At 44.4% G+C, this 27,342-nt stretch overlaps 1 protein-coding gene across 3 annotated transcripts in view; it reads right to left on the bottom strand.

Annotated features, from left to right (window-relative positions):
- The window catches only part of Ptprm (protein tyrosine phosphatase receptor type M), a 694,512-nt gene that overhangs the window by 202,448 nt on the left and 464,722 nt on the right, over window positions 1–27,342 (bottom strand). For all 3 annotated transcript variants that reach the window (XM_075956536.1, XM_075956537.1, XM_075956538.1), the window contains one exon: window positions 17,070–17,202. In XM_075956536.1, the coding sequence (XP_075812651.1) occupies window positions 17,070–17,202 (133 nt within the window). The remainder of the gene's footprint in view (window positions 1–17,069; window positions 17,203–27,342) is intronic.

Below are 27,342 nucleotides of genomic sequence, written 5' to 3'. Positions count from 1 at the left end.
AAACTCCTTAGCTAGGTCCAGAGTGAAAGATCTCCGTGTGGTGTCTTAATTACCCACAAGACGAATCTAGAATCTTCTCCCAGCGATTAGTTTTGGGTGGATCCATGCCTGTAGTCCAGGCTTTTGCATTCTTTCTTGTCCTTCAGCAAATGACAGAATGCTCACAAGAAAGCCACACTGAAGTCTGTGCCTAATGGAAAATTTAGAACTAATTTATTTTTGCTGCAGGGCATCTCAGAGGCAGGCAGCAGAAGGCAGCCTGGATGTGCAGCTTCACGGTGGAGCCGTTCTGACCATCGGGGCTTAGTCGAGCCACCGTCAAATGCAGTCGTCACCTCACAAGTTCTGGCTGTCTGGCACCTTGGATGGCAGTGATCGCCTGGATGTCCACGCCTTTCACTCAGTGACAATGACAGCATCAGGGCTTGGTACAATTAAACTGCCTGTTTTTTGAGGGGTAACTTTAGTGAGGTCCTTCTCCTGCCCCTGACCACAGCTTAAATTTATTAGAAAGCTAGGAAGCATATTTATACCATTATAAGGATCCCTCAACTGGCTGCTGAGTTTTGTCAACTTGACACAGACTTAGACATATCTGGGAAGAGAGAGGTTTTGTTTTTGTTTGTGGGGGGCATTGAGTCAGGGTCTCATTATACATCTCTGGCTGGCTGTCCTGAAACTCACTATGAAGACCAGGCTGGCCTTGAGGTCACAGAGATTTCTCTCCGTCTGCCTCCCAATTGCTGGGATTAAAGCATTTACCACTATGCCTGGCTGAAGAGACAACATTTTTTTTTGTATTTTTTGAGATAGGGTTTCTTCATCGCTTTTGGTTCCTGTCCTGGAACTAGCTCTTGTAGACCAGACTGGTCTCGAACTCACAGAGATCCACCTGCCTCTGCCTCCCGAGTGCTGGGATTAAAGGCGTGCACCACCACCGCCCTGCTGAAGAGACAACTTTAACTGAGTAAATGCCTCCATGAAGTTGGCCTGTAGGAAGGACTGTGGGGTATTCTTTTGACTTGGGATTAATATGGGAGGGGCCAGCTCACTCTGGGCAATGGTGAGCAGGCAATATAAGCCAGCCAGTAAGCAGAACTCTCCCATGGCCTCTCTTCCTTCTTCTAGGTTTCTGCCTTGAGTTCCTCACTTGACTTCCTTCAGAAAGACATAAGCTATAGGGTGAAAAAAAAAACCCTTCCTTCTTAAGTTGCTTTTGATAAGGCTGTTTTATCACAGCAATAGAAACCCTAGCTAAAATAAACCCAAAGAGATTAACTACAGGCCTAAAACTGCCTTTAGGTAATCCAAAGGGGATTCCTCCCCACCACCCACCCTCGGGTGAATACAGCATTAAAGTATGTGTTGCCCAGAGACTAGGAAAATGAAGGTTTAATAACAACAAATGTTCAGCTCATTTACACATTGATTGCTTGGTAGTTAGAGGCAGGCAAGACTCTAAGTGACTATCTGTTTGGATAGAGAGCAATTGATTACACTAGGACCTTTTCTAGGCTGTATATTTCCTCCAGGCATCTGGGTCCTGTCCCATATGAAGACTTCTGGCTTATGGGAGTTTGCCTAGATGCACTTGAAGAACGAGATGGTTTCCAGTCAACTGTGTGGTCCATGGATTGCCACCGCTGTGCCTTGAAATCGGTGTAGCTGACATCACTCAGCTCGCCATCCTCAGGAAAGTCACATGGAAGGGATTTATGTAGAAACTGTAAATTAGGAGTCACAGCTGGGGATGTGCCCCTCCCCCGAGGAGGCATTTCACTTAGCTGGACTTAGATTTTTCTCTCCCTATGAAATGAGGGATTAAGAAGAGATGAAGTCTTTCTAGCTCTTGAAATGTCACGCACGGTTTATATGGGACAATGACAAGCATCCAATGCAGTCCATAGGGAAGGGAGAAAGAGTAAATACTTATGAGCTCCTTCCTGCTCCAGATCATGCTGGCTAAAAGAGGTACAGAAAATAAAGGGACAAAAGAAACAAATCCATCACCATCATATTTCAGGGAATTAGTATCCATATTGGCTCATGTGAACATATATGTTTGGCATGAAAAGTAGTCCCCTTAGAATGAATGTAAGCAATTTCTGAAGACTAAAATTCACATATGCACACATAACATGTTAAGTTCCTGCCTTCACGGCATGTAGCTAAAGGAGAAAGATACCAACTGCCTGCCCGACCAGTAAACCATGAGACTCATGGTAAAATATAAAATAAGAAAAATGGGTTAATTTAAGATATAAGAGCTAGCTAACTATACACCTAAGTGATTGGCCAAGCAGTGCTGTAATTCATATAGTTTCTGTGTAATTATTTTGGGTCTGAGTGGCTGAAAAACAAACAAGCATCTTTTGCCTACAGAATGGCTCTCAAAGAGTACCAAGACCCCCAAAAGTTCTCTGTGAACCCCCAAATACTTTGCCCCACAAAAAGCAAGAAGCAGTTTGAAGAGAACTACACCAAAATTCCCAAGTATTGTTTATAAATATCTGTTTTCATTTAAAGGGGGATATGCTATAGAGATGAATACTTCACATTGGTATAAATTTTGGTCTATTAATACAAATTTAAGGTCAATATGTGTATTTCTGCTCTTGATTAAGGTATTGTGTTTGTGCAGCTCATTTAAAAACGTAATACATAATTAAGAAATACAGGTTAATAGATAGTCATCTATAATTTTATTCCCAGATTGCTATATTTTTTAAGAGACTGTGTTGGGCTAGTCATTTGCTAACATCTACCCACAGCACGCTGTGAAAGGGCTTACTCAATTCCCTTTCCAAGAGAAAGGGAAAGAAAGTGAGTAGATCATGGCAGGAGGGAATAGGTGGGTTGTTTCCTCCAAAGAGTCCTGCTTCTCCTTGTGACATACTGGTGGTGTTTGCCATTTTCAGTCTTCATTATATTCCATATACTCATGGTATTTCTTTACCTCAAGAAACCATCTCTTAGAGGGTTGACATGCTATTTATAGAGAGATGAAATTCCAAATTCAAACAGGAAGGCAATATATTTTATTTTACTTTTTCTGCTGAGACTAGACAGAGCTTAATAAGTGTGGTATTATAGGGAATCTCAATTTGGGATGAGTGAATGCTGCTTTTTTTAAACTGTATCTTGGTGGCAGTCTGTGGGGTCACGGTGCACAACGGTAAAGCCTCCTGTGTGAAACTCCACTGCAGTGGCCAAACCATGATCCATAAAATTTAGAAAAATAGGACTCAATGGCCCATACATTAGCTTTGTTTCGTCAAATTCCAAAATTTTAAACATATAATTTATGATCATCTACTATCATATCTGGATGCTTTCTCTTCTCTGATCACATAAATAAGTCTTGATTTTAGTTATAAAGAAAAACTTGAAAAATAGCCATTTTAAGAAAAATAAATATAGAACTGGCTTATTTCTCTCACTAATGAAGAAAAAGTTTGCAAATTATCACATTTAGTAAATTCGTTAGAGAGGAAAATTATTAAAAGCTAGAGTAATGTAGGCATTGAACATAGACCATGAACTGGCTTTCCTAGTTTAATTTTCCATATTTATAATGAAATTTCAATGTGTTCTTTGTAAGAATTCCAAGGCTGTCATAAAGACCTTACTATGGTTTCCTGGTATTTGGGATTGCCTAGCAAGAAGTCTTCAGATCCAAGTTTTAATGAGAGAACCAAATGGTTTGGCACAAATGGGAAATTAGCTGTCATCAAGAGTGAAAATATGTTCTTGTCAAAAGTGTTTCAAAATATTTAGTAGCTTTCAGGATACGTCTGTCAAGCTAATACTAATAGTATAAAGTACAGTTGGAATATATGACAGAAAGCATGTGAACGATGCTAAATATTTTTAGCTGAGTGCTAGAAATACACTCTGTGTTGTCCAGGCTTGGGATGTAGGAACTATTTCTTGCTCAGAGGAAGATAATCCATGGGCAAAATACTAGTGACTGGGAATGAAAAAGAAGGGACAGACAGCTGTCATGAAAATCGGTGTGAAGCTCTAATATCCAAAATAGCAAGGTTTAAGTCACTAAAGGTTGGCAGGCTTTTTCCCTATGTGACTGGAAAGTGATACCTACCAGTGCCTGTTGCCCTAGTGTGCCATTAGGGGAAAGATAACAATGGCTCTCTATGCTCATTTTACCCAGATTTTCACAAATCAGAGCCACATCCTGACTCTGTCTGTAGTTGGGGCTCCAACCCCACCTCAGGAGCCTGTGACTGTCTTGCCAATGTCCTCTCAACCTGCATAAGTTCTTTGTGCTTGTGACAGGAGAGCTCCAACTTCTGGACCAGATGTGCCATCCTCACAAGCATGAGGCTCATGGTCACTGGTCTGTAGAGGGACAACAGTGACAGTGGCAGTGCCTGGCAGCTCCCTCTGCAGGGACAGACGAGCCTTTCTGTCTTGGAGCACGCAAGTTTGTGTGTAAGGAATAAGAGAAGCAGAGCTGGATCATGGGGGCACAATGCACAGAGTTCTGTCTCTCTGGATTCACAGTGACCCACAGAAAGAACAGGCAAGGATCATTATGGGCTCTTTTCAAATTCAATGTGGCGCTAGGAAGCAGGAACCAGGAGGCAGAAAACAGGAAGCAGGAAGTAGGAGGCAGGAAACAGGAAGCAGGAAACAGGATGCCTTTATACTTTCAAAAGATTTACTACTTGCAATGTAAGTAAGAGAGGCTGCTGGGTCAAACAGGATTTTGTGACGTGAAATACACTGAGTTGAAAAACTATGCATTTAAGGAAGAAACTGGGGACCCCATCTGCAGCTGGGTTCTTATTTCCACTCAGCTGTGGTCTATTTCAAGCCTACTCAGCCCTTCAATATGTCAAAGACTCCTGAAGGCCCCGAGGGTTTGACTTCTGGGTGAGTTCTGATTTACACAAGGCCGGCTTTTAGGGTGTCCATCTGGGTCAGCTGTATGATTGTATTCTTCTCTTATTGCATGGGGTGAGAAATACAGGCATACAGGTCCTGGTGCAGACCAGAGTTTCTGGTGGAATCCTTCCCTGCCCTTGGTTCACTAGTTCATTCATCTGTTTTGAGTTTCAACTGGAGAACCCTAATGGTTCAGAGTGATAGCTTTGAAGATGGCATCCAACACTCTCTTTTGGTTTAGTTGCTTGCTGTCCATGTGATATTAAATAATTCATTTTTCTTGGTTGTGCTGGAGTTAAAACAGGTAGCAATATATAGTCACTGAATAAATATAAGGTCCAACTGGGAAAATACTCATCAGTGTGTTCTCAGTGCCTAGTGATTCATGTCTCATTTAGCAGACATCTTGACTGACATATATAAATAATAAGTCATACATATGAAAAGACAGAATAATATACTCATTTATCAAATGTGTCACTAATTTAGATTATTGTCATCTCTTCTGATCAATAAACTTATTTGGAAGAATGATGGGTTCTGTAAGAAGTCTCTTAAAGTTGTTAATGGGCAGTGGTGGTGCGTGCCTGCAATCCCAGCAACTCGGGAGGCAGAGGCGGGTGGCTCTCTGTGAGGCCAGCCTGGTCTACAAAGCAAGTTCCAGGACAGCCAGAGCTGTTACACAGAGAAACCCTGTCTCAAAAAAAAAAACATTTCTTAAAGGTATCACATGTGATCTATGTCACCATGGTGTATCCTCAGATAGGACAGGCTGGAGAAATTCCATCAATGGGTATTGTCTTTAGGATGCCTACAATCTCAGAAAAGGGGCCTTTAAGGAGGCAGATAGGGAAAATGAGAGCAGGCGTCCTGGGCTGGAGACATTGTGGCTTAGTGTTAGAGAGAACACCAGGCATGTATAAGGCTCTGGGTTCAACAAATGCAAGGGAGAACGATCATGTGTGCAATAATATGGGCCGACTATGATCACTAATGAAGTAAATCAAGTAAGTTTGAGTCCATCAAGCCACTTTTGTGAGCAGGGATAGAGACAGTCCCTTGTGAGTGCTGGCTAGTACCATCTCAGTGGCCATCACTGATAACCATAGCCTATGTGTGCTGGCTGGATCCATCTCAGGACATCACTGATAACCATATGTGTGCTGGCTGAATTCATCTCAGTGGCCATCACTGATAACCATAGGCTATGTGTGTTGGCTGGATCCATCTCAATGGCCATCACTGATAACCATATGTATGCTGGCTGGATCCATCTCAATGGCCATCACTGATAGCCAGAGCCTATGTGTGCTGGCTGGTTCTATTTTAATGGCCATTTTGTCTGGCTTGAGGATACACTGTTGACAATGCAGAAGGTACTTTCTGAGGGCAATGTGGTTTGCTTACAGTTTGGTTTACAGTTGGTAAAGATGCCAGAAGACCACAGGTAGAATGTCTGTAACATGGCTTCAGGTACTTCCATGGCCTAAGGAATAGTACCGATTGCACAAATATTCTCCTTTTGTCATCCAAACAACATGTCTTTCTTAGCCAGACCAGGCCAGGACTAACTGTCCGACGGGATGATAAACCCTTTGTCCAGTGACAACAGAGTCACCTAGTACTCTGAGATTGGTTATGATGGTGGTGACGAGAACTCAAACTGTTCTAACTATTTCCTAGCAATAATCAAGCCTTTTTTCCTTGTGAAAATGTATATACCATTTTAAAATGTGTAGTTCAGAGTAACTCACATAACCACACAACCATCGCCAATGTCTACCTTTGGAAAATCACCATCACCCTAAACGGAAACTCTGTCCCCATTAGACATGAAGCCTTTGCCTCTTCCTCACTCCTTGGCAATTCTTTGGAAGCGACTACTCTAGATGCCTCATGTGAGTGACACCTCGTAGCATTTAGCATTCAACAACTCATGCTTTCCCAGCCTGGTCACTCGTAGACGCTGTAGCTACGATGAGCTGTGCTTCCTTTCTAAGGCTGACGCTGTTCCACCACATTTACCAGAGAGTGCTTGGGTGGCAGACAGCTTTGATCTTCTGTGAGTGAGTCTGCTGTGACCATAGGTATGTAAATTAGCCTGTGAGACCCTTCAACTCTTCAGTACATAATCTAGAAATACCCCCTTTTATTATTAAGAACAGCGGGGCACACTGCAGGGCCCCAGTACAGCACCCTAAGCACTGAATGCCCATCTCAGAAGAGGGATTTGAAAGAGAAACAAATTTAACAGACTACGCTGGCCAAGGCACAAAAATTAACTAGGTAAGAGACTTCTTGGCTAACAGCCTCAGCCAATGGAGTCCTCAAGCCACGGTGCTAAACATTTCAGAATCCAAAAATCTATTTTAATTTTTTTTTCTTCATTGGGCTTAGTTTGTCTCTTAATTTATGGCTCTTTCATCAGGGCTATTTCATTTACCTTAGCTTAATTTGATTTGTTGTTTGTTCAGAGCGCCTGTTGAATTGTTGAAAGTTCTTCACATATTTTCACCCAAATTAGCAGCACAACGCCTGAAAGAGACATGATTACCGAGTGCCCTCGCCTGAACTAAAAAAGGCCGAAGCTAATGCGGTGGTCAGCGTGGTAATTAAAGATATTTTTGAGAATTCAAAATTGTATAAATCACAGGACACATGGTATTTAAAAAAAAAAACTATGAGCAACCAACGTCCTCTGTGTCTCACGTTCTGAATGGGGCCCGGAAAATCAATGAGCGGCCTTGCTCTGCACATAATCAGATCTATAATTCTGACCTTTGAAACAGTGAACTCCTTAATGGTCCTCATTCATCAAGCACTCTCCCCGCTCAGTGTTTCTTCCTCTGCATCGTGAATTGTCCTTTTACTTCGATACTTATGACTTCAGTTTGGGCGCTGTTCTTTCGGCGATAGCTGACCATGAGAGAGGGGGGTGCTTGGGATATGAACTAGCTATTCATACTGTGTTCTTTTGGAACATGGTTGCCCACCCTAGGCTAACCTTGCTGGAGGAGTGTCTCTAACATCTCGGGCAACACGGTTTTATAAAGCAAAGGACACTGTAGGGTACTGATGGAACGGCATAGCCTGGTCTCCTAACTGGCCAGCTGAGGATTGATTGGCATCTGTGCCTACGCTGGGGCAGGGGGTAAGGGGAGCAGAGGGGTCGGTCAAGTTTCATGAATCATGCTGGGACTCTATAGAATTCCAGGCTAAAAAATAGACAACAAATTTGATCTCAGGGCAATGCTTAGGGATGAGGATTGGAATCGTTTGGGAATCGTTAGGTTCCTGGAGCCTAAGCACCTGCAAAACCGCTATGAGACCAGAGAATGAATTCGCTCCTAGACAAAATGTATTCAGCGAAGGCATGCGAGCAGTTGCCAGACAAGGAACTGAGGTGGAGTGGCCTGGCCTGGTAAGAGGGGCCGTGTCTGGGTGGTACAGTGAGCAGTTAGAAGGAGTTGGGGCTGGCAGAGGGAGGATTGCAATGCAGTGATGGCGGCACACTGGCTCTGCCACGGGGGTTCCACGTTTCCGTGTCAGCCCCCAAAGCAGTGATGGCGGCACACTGGCTAGGCCACGGGGGTTCCACGTTTCCGTGTCAGCCCCCAAAGCAGTGATGGCGGCACACTGGCTAGGCCACGAGGGTTCCACGTTTCCGTGTCAGCCCCCAAAACAGTGATAGTGGCACACTGGCTAGTCACGAGGGTTCCACGTTTCCGTGTCAGCCCCCAGAGCAGTGATGGCAGCACACTGGCTAGTCACGAGGGTTCCACGTTTCCGTGTCAGCCCCCAAAGCAGTGATGGCGGCACACTGGCTAGTCACGGGGGTTCCACGTTTCCGTGTCAGCCCCCAGAGCAGTGATGGCGGCACACTGGCTAGTCACGAGGGTTCCACGTTTCCGTGTCAGCCCCCAGAGCAGTGATGGCAGCACACTGGCTAGTCACGAGGGTTCCACGTTTCCGTGTCAGCCCCCAGAGCAGTGATGGCAGCACACTGGCTAGTCACGAGGGTTCCACGTTTCCGTGTCAGCCCCCAGAGCAGTGATGGCGGCACACTGGCTATGCCACGGGGGTTCCACGTTTCCGTGTCAGCCCCCAGAGCAGTGATAGTGGCACACTGGCTATGCCACGGGGGTTCCACGTTTCCGTGTCAGCCCCCAAAGCTGTGATGGTGGCACACTGGCTCTGCCACGGGGGTTCCACGTTTCTGTGTCAGCCCCCAAAGCAGTAAAGGACTCTGCAAATCACAAGGTCACAGGTGCAGATCGCAAGGTCACAGATATAGGATATTTTGCTACTAAGCATATCAGTAAATGTCTTCTTCCGTCCTAAACTTGTTTTTATTAACTTTTCTTTTGACTCTAGGGTCAGTGAGTCCATGTTTGACACAAACGCATTATCAAACGCTGTCTAAGAAACAGGAACCTATAAAAAAAGAAGTGGTAAGTGATGAGCAAGGCTGTCCAGAGGGAGAGAAGCCTCAATGAATCCCAGAGTGATTGCCTATATTTTTTCATTGTAAAAATAATGCAGAGAAGATTTGAAAGCTAATATTTTAAGATCCATGCCGACAGTATAAAGACAAATTTCATTCTTACATTTGTTTATTCATCTAAAGTCTAAATTCACGTAACTTGTGAACAAAAAGCAAAGCAATTTGCTGTTTTAAAAGTGTGTTCCAAAGTTAAAAGTTACGTAGCTGTTCCCAGAGCCAAAGCAAGGGTGGGAGGAGGAAGGACATGAGACACAGGGTGCAGAGGTGAGAGGAACATCCAATGTCCTGTGGCAGGGGAGGAAACTTTAGTGGACGGTGGCTAACTGAATGGGAAGAGAACGCTAAATGCTCCCGAGAGAAAGGACACAGATCTGAGGTGACAGCGATGTCAGCTACCCTGACCTGATCACTTGCACATCCTACACACATAGTGAAACAGTGCACTATGTCCTATAAACAGGAATTCTTACTGCATATCAGTTAAAATATGTGTAAGACAAACAACAAATAAATATATAGTTTAAATACCTATTACTGACTAGCCAATATACTTTTTGATTAAACCATATATGAAATTAAGCATCTATCTATTCCAGTGCTTCCATACTTTAAATTAAGAATGCAAAGAATTGGGTTGGAGAGATGGCTCAGAGGTTAAGAGCACTGACTGCTCTTCCTGAGGTCCTGAGGTCCTGAGTTTAATTCCCAGCAACCACATGGTGGCTCTCAACCATCTGTAATGAGATCTGGTGCCCTCTCTGGCATGGAAATACACAGGCAGTAGGAACGTTGTATACACAATAAATAAATCTTTTTTTAAAAAAAAGAATGCAAAGAATTATAGTCAAGTTTTAAAAAGTCCTACCTTTCAAGAAGGGACTCTATCCATTAGAATATGTATATTACAGGAAAGTTAACCAAATGTGATACCATGAAACTTATATTCCCCATGTTTTCAGGCTATGTGTTACTGAAACAAACATGGCACTTTTTACGTTTTTAAATGCCAAGGCAATTCAAAGGCTTGCGCTCTATGTTTGTCTGTGGTGCTCATAATGGAAGCCAGAGTCCTATACACACCAGCAAACACGCTACTCTGCAGGCTTGGGATGAAGAAGAATTTCGTTGCCTCTCATGAGGAGGATGCTGCACACTTATTCATAGACAAAGCACTATGCCAGAAGGGAGGGGCGCTGCCGAGCATGGCTACCAGAGATGGTCTCATAGCCTCATGCGGCCACCTCAGGGCACAGAGAACTCCAGCATCATCCCCAGTGTGGCCTTGAGGAGAGTGGATGGCCGTGTGGGAATTCAGAGGACAGGACAGAGGAAAGCACACGTTCCAGGTGTCCAAACTGGAAGTGGGCACTCAGGCAGGTGCCGTGTCCAATGTCAGAGAACATAATTTATGTGGGGAACTCATGAGGCCCAGGAGAGAGAAAAATAGGCCATTTTTAGGAAGTATGACCTCAGGCATTTTTGCCATGTTTTTTTCTTGCTTTGTTTTCACAAATTAGAAGTATATTTAGAACTCAATAATGAGCCCATTTTCACTTGTTGCAATAAGACCTCTAGAAAGAGCTCCATGCTAGAGCCGGCAGAGCAGCAATAGCACAGCTCGGGGTGTAGGAGAATAACAGGGCCCCCAATGTCTTCCGGCAGGTCAGCAGGCAGCGGGCACAGTCTACTGGGCAGCACCATCTTTCGTCCTGCATTACTGACATTGTCGGAAAAACAAAGGGTTCTCTAGGAAAACAATGGGCCCTCCTCACCCTTTTAAAAATTCATACCATGAACGAACGTAAATAGAAGATTCCATTTATAATACCATGGCTTTAAAAAGAAATTCAGATTTATGCTAGAATTTCTTGTCATAAGCATCATGGATCCACCTTTAAGTCAAACTGAAAACTGGCCTATTTTTTTTTTTTTAGTGTATGCAGTTTTCTTCTACTTTGGATATTGTTCATGGCTATTTTTACTTATTAATACTAAAATAAAATGGGAAAGAAATGAGGTGGTTTTATGAAATTTGAGTTCTGGGACTCTCTGAGACCCACATTTCAACAATCACGCTAAATAAAATGTTCTGTTTCCACAGCCTTGGCACGCTCTCCCGTACTAATAGGAGGTGAGGTCGTGTCAGCCCCAACAGTCACCTGTTCTCACGACAATGCAAAGAGACTGGGAGGACTGAAGAGCGAGTGGACCTGGACACGGCCGCCATGAAGAACGGTCACGGTTTCTCTCAACATCCTCGGCTGAATGGGGTTTCAGAGCTAAGAGGCACAGAAATATGTTTTCACACGTAAGCTATGCTAACGGACCAATAAAAACAAGCTGGGCTGGCAAGTGCCCTGCCATATCACCAGGAATCAGGGGGATGATTGTTCCCGGAGGTGCCTGGCCTCGTTGTGGCATGAGGGCCCAGTACTAATACAGTTCAGAAGATTGGAACAACCTCCAGGGACTGTGCCAATGGGAGAAGGAGGACTGATGGCTGCCGTGGGCCTCACTGCAGACACTGTCCCCACCTGGCAGGCAGGCCACTGGGTCTGTTCTGGGAGGGTTTGATTCCTAAAGTACTGTGTGCAGTGCCGCAGCTGTGCCTCTGCAGAACCTTCTGCATCTTCCCAGAGCACAGCAGCAAGGATGGCCCAGCCACTTCATTGCACATCTCTGCAGAGAGGGGCGTGGCATCACCCAGCCCACCCACCGACTATGCAGGGTCTTCACACAATGAATTCTACAGGGTAAAGAAGGGCTTTTTGTGTCTCCAAGAGACCTGGGAGACAGGAGGTAACCAACAGATTAGGCTAAACACACTCCTGTGCACTTCTATCCTGGGTCAAGCACACTGACTCACAAGCTGGAGTACAATAGTCTCTGTATCTGGTCTTTATTTAGACGAGTACATGCTAAATGTACGTGTTTTATATGCCACGGAGAGAAGGAACTGACGCACATACTTCTCTGGGCACTTCCACGCTGTGTGACTTTTGAAACTGGGATCTGAATTAAACATCACACTTAAGGTCACACTGGGGTACAGTCGGGGTGTAAATTGGCAGAGCAGGGGACCACGAGAGTCAACATCAGCTTGCCTCCAACCACACACATCACGCGTCTCTTTGTAACAGGGTTTTCATCAAATTTTCTCTCTCATCTCTTTTGTTTCATGATGTCTTCAGAAATCCTTCCCATTTTTATGGAAAATTTCTTCTAGGCAGTACTAGTGTTGCTTCGACACAACAGAACGGGCGATAAATGTTTAATAACCTGCTTCGTTTGTAAAATGCACCATAGACATCTGACAGGAGTATGCAGTTCAGTGTCAATATAGTTATGTGTATCACTAACAGGTGCTTCTGTAAAGAATAACTCCGGCTTGCTATCTTACATAATAATTCATGCCTCTTTAATTATTTTTCGACACTCACCACTGCTGAGATTGCTATGTACCATGGTGGCTTAGACAGGAACGTAATTATAATTAATACAAATGTTCTCAAACTTATGTAAGATCTACAGCAATTTTAGAAACAACAGCAAATATAATTAATCACAGTAAAATCGACAGCGGCCGTACACTAAAGTCTGTCAAACTGTTATTGAGATAAATTATTCCTTATGGAAAATGTTGAAGACGCAGGTATTTTTATTTGCACAAATAACACTAAATCAGACGTGGGTAGAATATGGTAAAAAAAAAAAACAAACCCAAACCCTCCTGTTTGCATTACTGTACATTATTCCTGAGAGTGTGCTGCGACCAAGCTCTGCATAGAGCTCTGGTTTCCTAGATGGTCACCTTACAGCCTTCTTCAGCATTTGCTGTCAGAGGATGCCGTTTAGGACAGGGACAGAAGACACTGAGTTGCCCACCGATAAAGACTCAACCTTATGATCTTACTAAGGTTGTTGTTTTCAGGAAAGCTTTCATATCATTAGTCCAGGCAAAGCCTAACAGATTCGTGAGGGTCCTAGGGCATTGGAACGCACCCCCCCCTCATGGCCATGCCTGCCTTTGGTCCCTATCACCTATATGCTAAACTGTTCCATGAATTGATAGGCTTTGTGTTCTTCTGCAAATATTGTTTCACAGAACTATCCTTCCGGAAGGCAAAGTGATGTTCACTGAGTTAGTAACCAACAATGACTCCTTCCAGAAGGCTAAGCCAGGTGCCCATGCCTAGCTCCAGGCTGACCAGCTTGGAGTGTTGACCATCCCCAGACAATGAGCTCATCCTCCTCAGTGCACAATTCCAATGGCGCTTCCAGAAATACTGATAAGTTATTTTCAACCTCCTACTTTCTCTTATGCTGTGGCTATAAATGTGCCTTCCCAAATAGGAATCCAAGTAGGCAGGTGTGGTGGTTTGAAAGAAAATGGCCCCTGAAGGGAGTGGCAGTATTAGGTGTGGCCTTGTTGGAGGAAGTGTGTCACTGGGGAGGCGGGCTTTGAGGTCTCGTATATGCTCAAGTCATGCCCAGTGAGTCAGTTTACTTCCTGTTGCCTCTGGATCAAGATATAGAATCTTAGCTCCTACTCTAACAACGTCTGTCTGCACACCACCATACTCCTAGCTGCCTTGCTCCCCACTATGATATATAGGATTAAACCTCTGAAACTGTAAGCCACCACCTCCATTAAATGTTGTCCTTTGTAAGAGTTGCTGTGGTCATGGTGTCTCTTCACAGCAATAGAAACCCTAGCTAAGACAGGAGGTAAGTAGATGACAGACAGACAGATGATGGGGAGATGGATGATAGGTAGATAAATAAATACGTAGATAGTAATAAATAAAGAAAAGAAGGAAGCCGGGGTAGTAGCATAAACAGAAAGCTCTACTAAGTTTGACAACACTAATTCGACCTAGAAAAAAAAAATAGCCAGTCTGTGTAGAAATCCACCCCCAAGGCCTTTTCCTTCTCTCTCTTTCATTCTCTTTCCCCACCCCCTGTGGCTTCTCCTCATTTACTGAAGGTCTTTTGTGGGACAGTGAGAAATGTGGCTGAAAGATCAACTGCTCAGCGACCAACATCACAGGGCTTAAAGTGACTGAACAAAGAGATATTTGGAAGACCTGCCGGGTAGCTTAAATAATGGAACGCGCTTGTTACGCACCAGCGACACCCCAGCAGCCGATGCATGATTCATGCAATGCTTTAATTCTTCTGTCTAGAAACGGTGCTCGGAAAATTTAAACTTGAATTTTGGTGAAAAACCCTGAACAATTTTACGTTTTAAGGATTTCTATCGCATGTTGTAGCACAAGCCTAAATTTTAAAGGGTTGCATTTATAGGCAGAGTGTGTTGGCTCATTTGTCTTACGGAGAACACAGTCTCTGTTTCAGAGAAGGCAAATCCGGTAGCGCATGCTGCGCACACAGCCCTGTTAAGATTACTGTGTAGTAAATAATCATGTAAAATCTGACATGACTTATGGATCTTTAGTGTAAAGTTGTATCAAGGCCATATGTTACCAGAGGCAATCTCTTCAAATGCATAATTTATAGCATCAACCCTGTGACTACCTGAGAGACCTAGGTAGAAAAATGAGCAAATCCAACAGAGAAAGACCGTGGAGGATTAGTTAGCATTTAGCTGAGGTCACAAGGGCAACTGGATTACCACATTTCAGGCTGCTCCTCACAGAGAGCATGCTGGGTGACACAAAGATCCAATACAGTCTAAGAATTTCAGATAAGTCTCGGAAATCTTCAGTTTGAATATTTATGCATCAAGAACCTATTATTGCTTGAGATTTTCCTTGGTAAATGTTAAAAACAATACAAAAATCACTGATATCCCCAAACACGGATCTATGTAAATATGAGGATCAAACAAAGATCATCCAGAAAATAAAATGAGTGATGAAAAAGAAGAAAAGAGATATAAAAAACAAATAAAATAAAAAACAGTATGAAATGTGGAAGAGAGTAAAATAAATATACAAAGACAAATAATGGTAGGTACGGTAGCGCATGCCTGCAATTCCAGCACCCAAGACGTGGATACAAGATCTTGAGTTCAAGGCCAGCTAGAGCTATAGACTGAAACCCTGTTTCACAAAAGAAAACACGTGCATGCGAGCGTGCACGCATGTACACACACACACACACACACACACAGAGAGAGAGAGAGAGAGAGAGAGAGAGAGAGAGAGAGAGAGAGAGAGAGAGAGAGAACTAAAAATGAAGAGAAAAACGAGTTAGGAAAAGGAAGGGACAGGACAGACAACACATGACAAGGGACAAAGGACACATGGAAAAAGCAAGAAGACAAAGTTGGCTGGGTTCATGTGTTTGGGTATGAACCCACTTACTCACTGCTCAAACACAAAGCTTAGCTTCACTTTGGATGTTCCTTGAACCCTACAAGCTCACATTGAAGAGCTTCAGAGCTGGGATTATTATTTCTAGTCCACAAGGCATAGCTGTGCACAAGGGATATACACCCTGGGAGTACAGCCATGTAAGGGGATCCTAACTCCACACATCCGTCCAGAGCCGAAATCTGCCTTCTGCTCTCAGGTGTCTTCCAGTCCTCTGCTCCACAATCTGTGCACGGCGTCATCACCACTACCTTGCTGCATGACGAACTAGGCTTCTTCTGGACTTCCTTCTCCCTTCAGCTAACTACTGGCAATCTACCTCCTGTTACCCCCTGAGCCGGTCTCCTTACAAGAGGTTTATTTCTTGCTACACTCGCATCTGCACATAAAACTTAGCCGATACCATCGTCAGCTAGACTTCATGATGGAGTCCAGCCTCACCCATGGCTGCATAGCCTTCATGATCTGCCGCTGACAGGCTCGCCTGCTTCCCCTCCGCCATCCATGACCACATCCCCATCCCATGGCTACAACTGCTTTTAACTACAGAGTGAAGAAGCAAGCCTCATGTACTTCCTCTGTTTGGGCACATTATCCTACTCTTTCTAACCCTCTGTATTTTTGTCATTTTATATAAATTTAAGACTTTAGTAGTAAGCCAGGTTTTTAAAAACTTGCTCACCCAAAAGCCGACACTCAACCAGAGAAGGAAAGAATCACCGTAGCCAGATTTCCTCCCCTCTCCCCCAATGAATGATCCCTTGGCCACACAGAACCATATCGTAACACTAAGCATGCTCTAATAACTTAGTCCTGTTTTTTTTGGTTTTTTTCCCCCTCTGGGGCTGATTTTCTCATGGGGTACTGTACCGATTAACTGCTCTAGCAATCTGCCAACACAGGACGCTGGCTCAAGAAATTCATCCCCATAGTTTTCATCATAATGGGAAGGAAGTCTTTCTCCTCGCATGCTTTCGAGCATCAAGTACAGAGCTGTCCTGTCGTCAGGACCAAACACTTGTCAGGGGATACAACAATTTCGCATAGCTTTTATATTATCCCACAGGAAGAAATAAAGTTCTTGTATTTCTTGTGGCATGATATACTTTTCATAGTCACAACGCCCCCCAAGCATTGACTCTACATTTCTGTCCCCTAACTGCAAATGCTCCATGATTCAACATGTTCACAATTGCGGTCACACAGTGACAGTAGGCCATCTCTGCCTCCCCAGTAACTGGATCTCTTCATCCACACAAAGTGATCCTGCAACACAAGGCGGGGCAGCTCCACTTTGGGCAACCAGCTAACAAGCTCACCTCTTCTTCATGACCAGTACAACTCCGAGAAATATGATAACGAAGAGCAAGATGCCCGCAATCACTCCAGCAATTTTAACCGTGTGGTCTGTTTGTTTCTCAGGTTCGGGGACTGGCTTTGGAGTAACAGCCCCTGGGGATGAAAAGGAGAGCAAGTGGGTAAGACAGAATAAAGATGTTACATTTAAATACCCCCCCTTGCATTTAACAGAATAATGCGACTTATCAGAGCCAGCAGACAGACGGGCTTTGATTTCTTTCTTTTTTTCCTTTTTTTAAAGCAGCTTTCCGAGGTGCTGAAAGCATTGTAATTGTTCTCCTTGCTCAACACTTCACTCCGTCACTGCACACCCACGTCTGACCCTTTTCTAAGAGACTTCTCAAACGCACTTTTAAATATTTTTATTATCTCTTTTAGTTCCCGTTCTTCCTTCCACTTAAAAACTTGCTAACGGCACAATAGCTATCCCTAAGCCTTTATCCAAATTTGATTCACGGAAACATTTTCCTCAATTATTTTTCATAAATGAAGCCATAATTCCGTCACATATTAGCCCAAACACCTGGAAAAGCGAGATAAGCTCATTTGCTATGCATTTTTTTTTTTTACCAGCAATTGTTTTGTTCTATTTTTTATTTTAACACAATAGAGACCCCCCACACCTTCGGAAATCTGAATCTAGGTCACATCTGGAAAGCAAAGGGATCCTTCTAAGCAATTTATTCACCAAGTGGGCAGCAGCTGGTGATCATGCCACCGGCACCCACGGTTCATATCTGTTTAAATGAGATAACCAGGGCCTCCGAGTGGCGGCTCTGTCTTAGTTCGCTTGCGTGCCTGCTTCCAAGACACGGTCTGTCCTGCTGACGGTATAATGTGATGGAATCTCAAATCTATGTCTGATGAAATATCCATTTCCTCTGCTAAATGAGTTCAAGATGAAGACTATTAGGAGTGCAATGTCCAATTCATTCCACAGCGTCTGCTTTTCCAGAGAGGTTACTCCTTGCCTCATCAGCAAATGGTGGCCTGGTGTTTGGATCACCACCCCGTCCTTCCGAAACAGAGCAGTTTTATGTGCAAACTTCTCTTCCTAAGATCTTTCTCCATCTTTGTTACTCAAAATGTACTTAGGAGCGAGAGTTTGTGCCTGTCTTTCTCCCTTTCCACCAATGCATGCGTTCTGCTGTGCTTGGAAACCTGCACTGGTCCCGTGTCTGTGCCAGCCTGCACCGCAGACTGGGCATCATCGTGGGGAACAGGCGAGCTGAGATAGCTGCCCAGGTTTCCTTACTCCTTTGGAAGCATACGGGCCCTGCTTCCTTCCAACTAAAGTCTTATTATATTTTTCACTCGAGAGAACATGGCTGTAACCTGGCCTGACGAAGCTGGGTGCAGATTAGAGGGGGGACAAGAGATCGAAGGCCCCAGGACACCCTCAGATGCTTTCTTCCTACAAGGGAGTGTGACTGTCCCCAGAGATCCTGTCTACTGCCTCTTACTGCCAGCTTCAGTTACTGGATTTTAATAAAAAGGAGCATTCTAGCCAAGTGCCTTCCTTCATCCTTGACAACGATGTACACTAAGTTAAAGACATCAGGAGGAACTTCTGGTGATGACTTATTATTATTATTATTACTACTTCTGACAATGTCAAGAGGACAGAAAATCCTGCTTTTTTTTTCTTGGATGGGTATCCCTCGAACCTGCTGTCTAGTTAAATGTTAAAAGTACTAATGATAATTATTTTATAATAATTACATCTGAAGAACACTTACTGCCATAGACTGGAGTGGGTGATGGGGGACACAGCACCAGGTATGATGCAAAGGAAACTGACATTAAATACATTGTTTTGAAAAAAAAAATCTATGGGAAAACGCATATGTGATAGAGGAAGAAAACTTTATAAATGCAAAAAGTAACATGCAAATTCAGAAATGGAGGGCCGATCATTTCTATTTTCATATCCTCTCCAACTTTAAATGCGTAATTTGCAAGATAATCTTTTGTTTTTCTTTCAAATGCTGGCATATTGGCAGCCACTTTTATTTATCTTGCTAGCTAGGGGTTACTAGTTCTCCAAATGTATTTTCACTATAGCAAAAACGATTTTGAGGTTCTTTTTTGGGTAAATAGTAAATATATCAATTGAGAAAGAAAGAACTTAGAAAAAAAATGTTTCCATTTAAAAAATTCTCACATAAAAAAAAGATGATCTGACTTACACATTGTACGTTCTAAGAAAAGACAGGCCACTAATAGTGATGTCTTGTTTCTGCCATCCAAGTAACTAGGTGTTTTTCCTGGAGTGTTTTACCTAGGCTGTGACACAGCTTTAAATGGGTGTTCTTTTTCCAGGGCAAAGACTGCTAGTCACCCAGGCTTTGTCCTTTTAGGGAAGCATGAAAGGACATTGCCACAGAGCCAGCAGAAGGTCAAGATCACCCATCCTTAGGACTCATTTCAAACTCACTTCCCTTTGCAGGTCAAGGAAAGGAAACCCTTTGAGCCCCGAGAGACACCGCAGCAGTGTGACCATGGTGGCCATCGTGTGAGGCAGAACGGTGGCTCCTGGGGAGGTGGAGGTCTGCCTGGGGCCACCCCCCTGGCCAACTCAGATGTTTGCTTTTGGGCTACTAGGAGAAGCAGAAAAACTTAAACACCAAGTCAAGATTAGGCTGGCACTAGCTTCCAATAGTTCGATGAGAAGGTGCCCATGGAGCTGAAGTACCCCTCAGCACAGACAGGCCCTGCCTTCATTGCATGGTACTAGGCCCCTGTGCCCTTCCAGAAGTGGGTATCTGTGTGGGTTCCCCCTAGAATGGATGATCTTCTCCCCTCTCTCATTTCTTAGGAAACATAGGGTTAGGTCAATCGCATTTGGTAGTTCCCATTTCTTTCTTTCCCTATGTGGTAGTTTAAATAAGAATGTCCCCCATAGGTTTATCTTCTATTTGAATGTTTCGTCACCAGGGAGTGGAACTCATTGATAGGATTAGAAGGATTAGGAGGGGTGGCCTTGTTGGAAGAGGTGTGTCACTGAGGGTGGGCTCTGAGGTTTCAAAAGCCCATGCCAGGCCCAGTCTCTCTCTTCCTTGTCCTATGGCTCCAGTACTTGCTTACATGTCCCCATGCCCCAAGCCATGATGACAATGGACTAAACCTCTGGAACTGTAAGTAAGTGCTCTCTTTTACAAGGGTTGCCTTGGTCATGGTGTCTATTCACAGCAATAGGACAGTGACTAAGACATCCTACATCTCTGAGTGTGATGGCATTGGCTGTTTTTATCAGTGGAAAAAGAAGGGTGCACTTAAACGCCATCATTGAAGGCCTCTGATACAGTGTCTAGTGGGAAGAGAAACCCGGATGGCAGGAAGGACTGTCCAGTGCAGCACCTGATTAGCTTCAAATTGGCAGAAAGCAAGAGTTTGGCCTGGTGCTCACTCTTAAATTAAATTACAGCAGCAAGCCAGACCAAGAACACGTTGTGTTCAGTCACCGGCTTTAGGCCTGGACCCAATTTTTGACGACTAGACCACTGCACGGATCTTCCCAGAAGGCCATGAAGGAGAATACTGATGACCTGAACTCCTGATCGCCCTTGTCCATAGTACTCGGAATGGCTTCCCTGTGCTAGGCTGGAAGATAGCCTGGTCTAACGACAATCTTTACTTCTAGGGTGACTGGAAACACAGAAAAAAATATCATCAGTATTCTTCATGTATTTAGCAAGTGGTTTCCTGACACCTTCCTACATTTCTTGCTGTCTATTAGGAAGATGGCAGTGAGCATATGGGCAAGAAAAAATAAAACTCAGAATTTATATTCTGGTGTGGAAACACAGAGACGTATTTGCACAGAGAATGTGGGTCACACGTTTCTTGGTGCTTGGCCTAGTGATGATGGTGGTGATGACCAAGAAAAGAGAACTAAGAAGAGACTGTGAAGACAATAGCTTTGGAGAGACCTGCAGGAGGAGTGAGAGCGAGGTGCATCCTTACCCTCCTGATCTCTACAGGGAAGAAACATTTCAGGTGAGACTAGATCACTGGGCAGGGATGGAGTGTAGTGAACCGGGAAATGGCACATGGCACTGGTGTGTGGGGGTCACTGCTATACATAGTAGGAAGAATTCTGCTTCAGCGGGGATGCACGGCAGGATTGGGAGTGGAGGCGATACCAATCTGGTTTGTATTGACCAGCACTGTCCTGGATACATAGAAGGCTGTAAGATGTCCATGGTGGAAACATCATGACATCATAGACATATGGAAACAGATATCAGAGTGAGGGCATCACAACAGCCCAAACGGATTCTACAATAGCAGTCATAGAGATGGTGATGCTTTGTTCAACTGCATGCATGTTCATGGCAATGAACTTTAGTAGGTCAGGACAACCAGCACCCAGGTCTCTAGAAATCACTACAGAAGGCCGGAAGGTGTCACTGACTGAAATTGACAGCGTGGGTGGATCGACTCAGACAGGGAAAACAGGAGCTTAGTTTTGGACTACTCAGGATCCCATAATGACATCCACAAGAGAGAGGCCAACTAGGCGGCTGGGACAGGTGAGATCTCTGGGTGTGAGATATCAACTTAGGGAATGCCATAAAAATGAGTGTAGAAAGCCAGACGTCTACACAGGGGCTCTGAGAAGATGAAGACTGAGAGGTGAGCCAGCTAGGGGAGTGTGGGGAGGAGCCAGGCAGGGGAGTGTGGGGAGGAGCCAGGCAGGGGAGGGTGGGGAGGAGCCAGGCAGGGGAGTGTGGGGAGGAGCCAGGCAGGGGAGTGTGGGGAGGAGCCAGGCAGGGGAGTGTGGGGAGGAGCCAGGCAGGGGAGGGTGGGGAGGAGCCAGGCAGGGGAGGGTGGGGAGGAGCCAACCAGGAGGTCATCAAAGTGAGCAAAGGTAAAAAGAGAATGTCTCTGCAGGAGGAGGAGGAGTGAAGGGCAAAGTGCAAGGAAGAGTCGGAGTTATTTCCCAAGGTGGCAGAGGATGCCATACCCAGATGTCCCACATCACCTACATACAACAGCCATAGGGCCGCAGAATGCACAGCAAGCTTCTCTGTGCGACACAAGGCTCAAGCCAATGCCTCTTTACTAAGTCCCTCTTCTGCACCAGGTATAGAGAAGGCAGGTCACTGAGTCCTCATGCCCTCATGCCAGAGACGTGGTCATTGTCAACAACACAGGAAGCCACACTAAATGCCCAAGAGCTCCAGGACCTACTTGGTGCAGTATGGGGAAGAGTGGGAAAGACTCCCCGCCAGAGGCAGTCATGAATGGCCCCATAGATGTCCACACACAGGTAGAGAGCACAGACCAGGGTGTCAGGTAGAGAACGCTTTATGAGTCCATAATTGCTTTGTTTTTGGAGCCTGAGTCAGTGCTGGGAATAGTCTAGGAGGGACCTTGGAGAGATGTTTTGTGCTGTGACAGGCATTGCCCGCAGGTAGAACATTGTGAACTAGATAAAATAGACAACAAACCAGAGAGAATAATAGAATTAGCCTTGAGAATAACCAGGCAGGAACTCACAGGCTCCTTGAAGAATGGGAAGGAAGCAGACTAGCAAGCAGAAGGAAGGCTACCATTACAGCAGACAGGGACTTGCAATGTCATAGTCAAAGCATTGCAGGAACTGAAGGGATACACCTGGCTGCCAACAGGGGGTGCTCGAATCTCCTTGCTTGGGGCTTCCTTTGGTGAAAGGGTTTGCTGTCCCTTTTCTAGGGGTGTAAGAGTGCTTGGGTTCAGCGTCTGAACTTAACCCAAGCAACACTCAGGGCTGCCACAGCATGCCCACGTGTATTCCGTGGCAAACCGACACCATAACCTCCCCTCTTGGTTTTAGGTCCCTGGGGGCCGGGAAGGAAGAGGAGCAATAGGAATACAAGGGACATGGACGTTGTGGGGCTTCTTTCATTCTCTGAGGCACAAACAGTCTTTACTGGGCTCACAGGAGTCCATTGGTCTTGAGGACCTCTGTGAACTTGCTTAGTTTCTTTTCTACATTCTTTTCTGCCTGTTTCCATGGCCTCAAGAGCTGGGACTATTACTTCTTGAAGGCCTTAGGATCCCAGGCTGGCCTTGGGCTCCTTTTGTAGTCCAGGATGACCCTGAACTTTGGGTTCTCTTGCCTCCACTTCCCAAGTGCTGTGACCACAGGCACACACACTGCACAGGGACTGTGTAGTGCCGGGGATCACACCCAGGGCCTTGTGTGCTATCAAAGTACCCTACCTTCTCTGGCCTCTGAAAACACACCCCCTCCAGATGTCTGGAAGACCAATGGCTAAAACAGAAGTCTACATTTTAACTGAGCTGGTTTCAGCCACTTCATGCTACCATTTTTACGACTACATGGAAGTTATAATCTAATTTTTGTCTTTTTTTTTTTTACCCTTTTGAGCCTTTGTCCAGGTTTTTCTGTTCGCTTCTTTTAAAAGAGGACCATCCAGGCTTTAAAGATCATTGTGAGACAAATCATTCATGTCTTGTTGCCCAGAGTATTACAGTTCTTTGCAGTCTTATTTACTCGATTTTTACTTGTACCTTAATATTATATGTAATGGCAAAACAACCCAAAGATTTTTCATCTAAATTACATAGTATTGTCTTTCTTCCTAGGAACAGTCAATTACAGCTCGGAGAATAACCTGTGCTCGCGCTCAGTGTAACCTGATTATGCTTTTGAATTTATAGCTTTCCCTCTGCCCCATTCCACTGTAGGGCAAACAGAGCGTGCACGGCTTCCAAGTAATGATCGCATCTGCAGTTTTTCATGCATAACTAAGATACTCTGTTGTTTGAAAGGTGCATCTTCCCCTCGGATTAATCAACTCTCTCTCTCTTGTTTCGGTTCTAATTTCATGGCAGCTATTGCTCCTACTTATTGATGTGGCTGACACCCCGTGGATAGGACGATTTATCAAAGACTATGCACTCACTCTCCGGACTCTCAAAGTTCGGAGAGAATTATTAAGCCTGCTACTAGTCCGATGAAATACTTTCTTTTTCCCATTTAAATTTCTTGAATCATGGTCAAGTCATAAAATGAGGAATCAACTTGTCAATACGGAGTCATCAACCACGGGCGTCTTTCATAGAAAGTACCTAATCGATAAGAGGGATATAAGTGGCTGCTTCAGGCTCGCTGGAGGATGAGTTGGTTAAGAGTTGGGGGGAGGTACCAAGACACTGAAACTAAATACTGAAGGAATTAGAATCACCATCTGTTGTCAGTCACATTCTCTGTCGTTGCTTATGCTTTTCGGTCAAGGTCTAACTTACGGCTAGCACTTAAAAATGATTTCTGGGGCAGAAAGAACACAAATGCTTCCTTTGTAAAGTATTATTTACAAGCCCCCGTTCTGAGTCTTTTCCGCTTCTGAAATTTATTTACTTTACTATCAAAAAATGGATATATTTAGGGCCGGTGAGATGTCTCAGTGGGTAAAGGCACTTGCCAGCCCGCCTGATGACCGGATTTTGATCCCTGGCACCACACGGTGGAAGGAGAGAACTAAGTCCTGGACTTGTTCTCTGATCTCCATACATACACCATAGCACATGCCTGCCAATACGACACACATCACACACAGACACACACATAAACACACACACACACACACACACCACACCACACCCCAATCCCATACAAACACTAATTTTTTAAGTGAGCACATTCAATAAATGAAATAAGCTTGCTAGAATTATCAATGCTCCAAGGGCTTCAAAATATGCAAAGAATTTTGGAAACTGCATGCCGGGATGGGAAGTGTCTTGTACATGCTCCAAGAGCTACATACACATGGCCCTTGGAAGTGTAATAAGCGCAGAGAAGTGTAGGACTGTGCTCATGCTATAGACGCACTCTACCCTGAGCTCCACCTCACGTCCTGAAAAACACCTCTGAATGTGCAGGCATAAAAGGAAGTCTCACAGGGGACACCTAAGAGATGATTTTCGTGCGCTGTGTCTAGAATGCAACAGGTACTCCAAGTCAGAGCACATAAATGGACAGTGGTCACCCAGAGAGAACATTCATTCAGCCCTCAGCCCACAGAGGTGGGACCACTACGAAAGAGACTTACTCTGGCCCAGGCTGAAGAAGAGGCCCCTGACACACAGACAAGCCTGCTGACTCCTAGAATGACCAATGGCAGCACATCCTTTCTTCATTGCTGCTTCATTGCTACACCTGGCCCCAGCATCACCTCCAGTGCTGACCTTTGAACTCTATATGCCTTATCTAATTGTTTTACAATGTGCTGCTGCCATACCTTGTCCTAAATAATAATTCCAATGGAATCACTCTTTATGAGAATTAAAACCGCAAAAGGGAGAGCATCCTAAGGCTTATTTCGGCTGGAAGTCAAGGCCTTTGGAACTATTTCCAACACCCATTTTGAAGCGTTATTCCTTGCTCAGTTCTACCTGCCTTCTACCACCCTTGTATTTGGAAATAGAGATGTTTGATTTCCCCGCAAGCAGGTTCCCCTTCCTGGACCCTTTTCCATCACCAGGAAGCTTTCCCTAAGCCTTCTCTGTAGTTCAAATCTAATCACCCACACCCACATAATTCCAGCATTACCCGTGACTTCTGACCACGTAGCAAGTGTTAGCTCTCCAAACTCTGAGAGTGCTTAGCTTTCTCTTTCTTGCATACAACATACCACTTCCAACCTGCATCCAGTATTCTGGTGAACTCTTTATTACATTCTAAGCTCTATGTTCTTTGGGACAAAATGGGTTCAACTTGTTTGTGTTCTCTTGACATAACCAGCCCCATGTCTTGTCCTGTGTGCAGTACACAGGCAAGGCTTTTACAGCTGTAGAATCAAAGCCTGGTCACAGTCAAGTTCACTTTAATTTCCTGTACCTCTGTCTGCCATAATTTTAAGCATAGTTATCCCTTGTTTATATTAAAGTCTCAGACACTGGGCAATGGGCTTAAAGGGAAATACAAAGAAGGAAAAAGTAAAGAGCACAGTAGGTCCTATTTTCTGCCCTTTGTTCCACAGATGCTCAGGACCAGGCAAGGAGTTAGTTAAGAAGGGGTACATGCTCCACTTGAGGTGACCTTACAGAGGTCTTAAGACAGCGTGCAAGAGAGGATACTGTCTGACCACGGGCTCCGAGGGACAGCCAGAGAAAAAGAGGTGAGGGTCCTTATCAGGAAAATCACTACTAAACTTTAGTCAATGATATCATGAGCTGAACAGAAAGAAAGTGTGGAGACAAATGCTGGGTCAAGCAGAGTTGTGTCCCCCACAGCAGCAGAGTGTGTGTCGAGTGTGTGTCTGTCAGTGACCCTCAAGCTACCCGGGTCTACATAGAGGGACGAGAAATGAGCCGCTGTCAAGAATAAAGTGTTATGAACGCAATACTTATAACGACGAAGCCGACACAGGCCATTTTTCATGCTTCTGTAGGAAATTTGTTTTAGAAATCTAAAGTTTAAGCCAGCAATCATTTGGCATTGTAATCACAGTGGCCTGGGGTCCTCTCAAGGGAAAAATGTGGGGAGACATCTGATAAGATAATGGTAGTATGATTCGAACTATTAGTAATAATTTCATTTAAGAAAATAGTTACTGCCTCTCACCCTGCCATGACAGCTTTTTATTTCCAGGGTTCCCCATCACTTAGAAGAAGCAGGTGAAATATGACCATTATCTCTATTAAGTCCCAAACTAGCTTAAAGGCACGGGTGGCTGACTCTGGCATGTCTTAAACTATGCAGCCTTTGAAGATGTGCACACAGCAATATCTAAGGAAATCACACGGTATATAAGTGGAGCCCACCACATGTCAAAAGATAACTTTTAGGACAGAAGAATCAGTAAATGCTTGGCCTTAAGATCCTAAGTTTAGAGTCTTAGCACCCACATGAAAAGCCAGGCACAGCAGTAAGCCCCAAACCCTAACATTAGGGGTGAGGAGGAAAGAGACCTGGAGTTCACTGGGCAGCCAGGCTCACCAAATCGGTGAACTGAGTTCAGTGAGAGATTCTATTTCCAAGAATAAGTGGGAGAGCAATTGAGGGAAAGACCCAACATTTACCTCTGGCGTCCACATGCATATGCATACATGTCTACATATGTGTTTGCATGTCCACAGATGAATGCATATGCATATAACATCATTTCATGTCTCATATTTTCAAAGATATCTATCACCATCTATCTATCTATCTATCTATCTATCTATCTATCTATCTATCTATCTATCTATCTATCTATATCAATTATCTATCTATCT

This window comes from Microtus pennsylvanicus, chromosome 22 (genome assembly GCF_037038515.1).
Source record: "Microtus pennsylvanicus isolate mMicPen1 chromosome 22, mMicPen1.hap1, whole genome shotgun sequence".
Classification (NCBI taxonomy): domain Eukaryota; kingdom Metazoa; phylum Chordata; class Mammalia; order Rodentia; family Cricetidae; genus Microtus; species Microtus pennsylvanicus.
The sequence above is the reverse complement of the archived record's forward strand: the minus strand, read 5'-3'. Positions and strand labels throughout refer to the sequence as shown.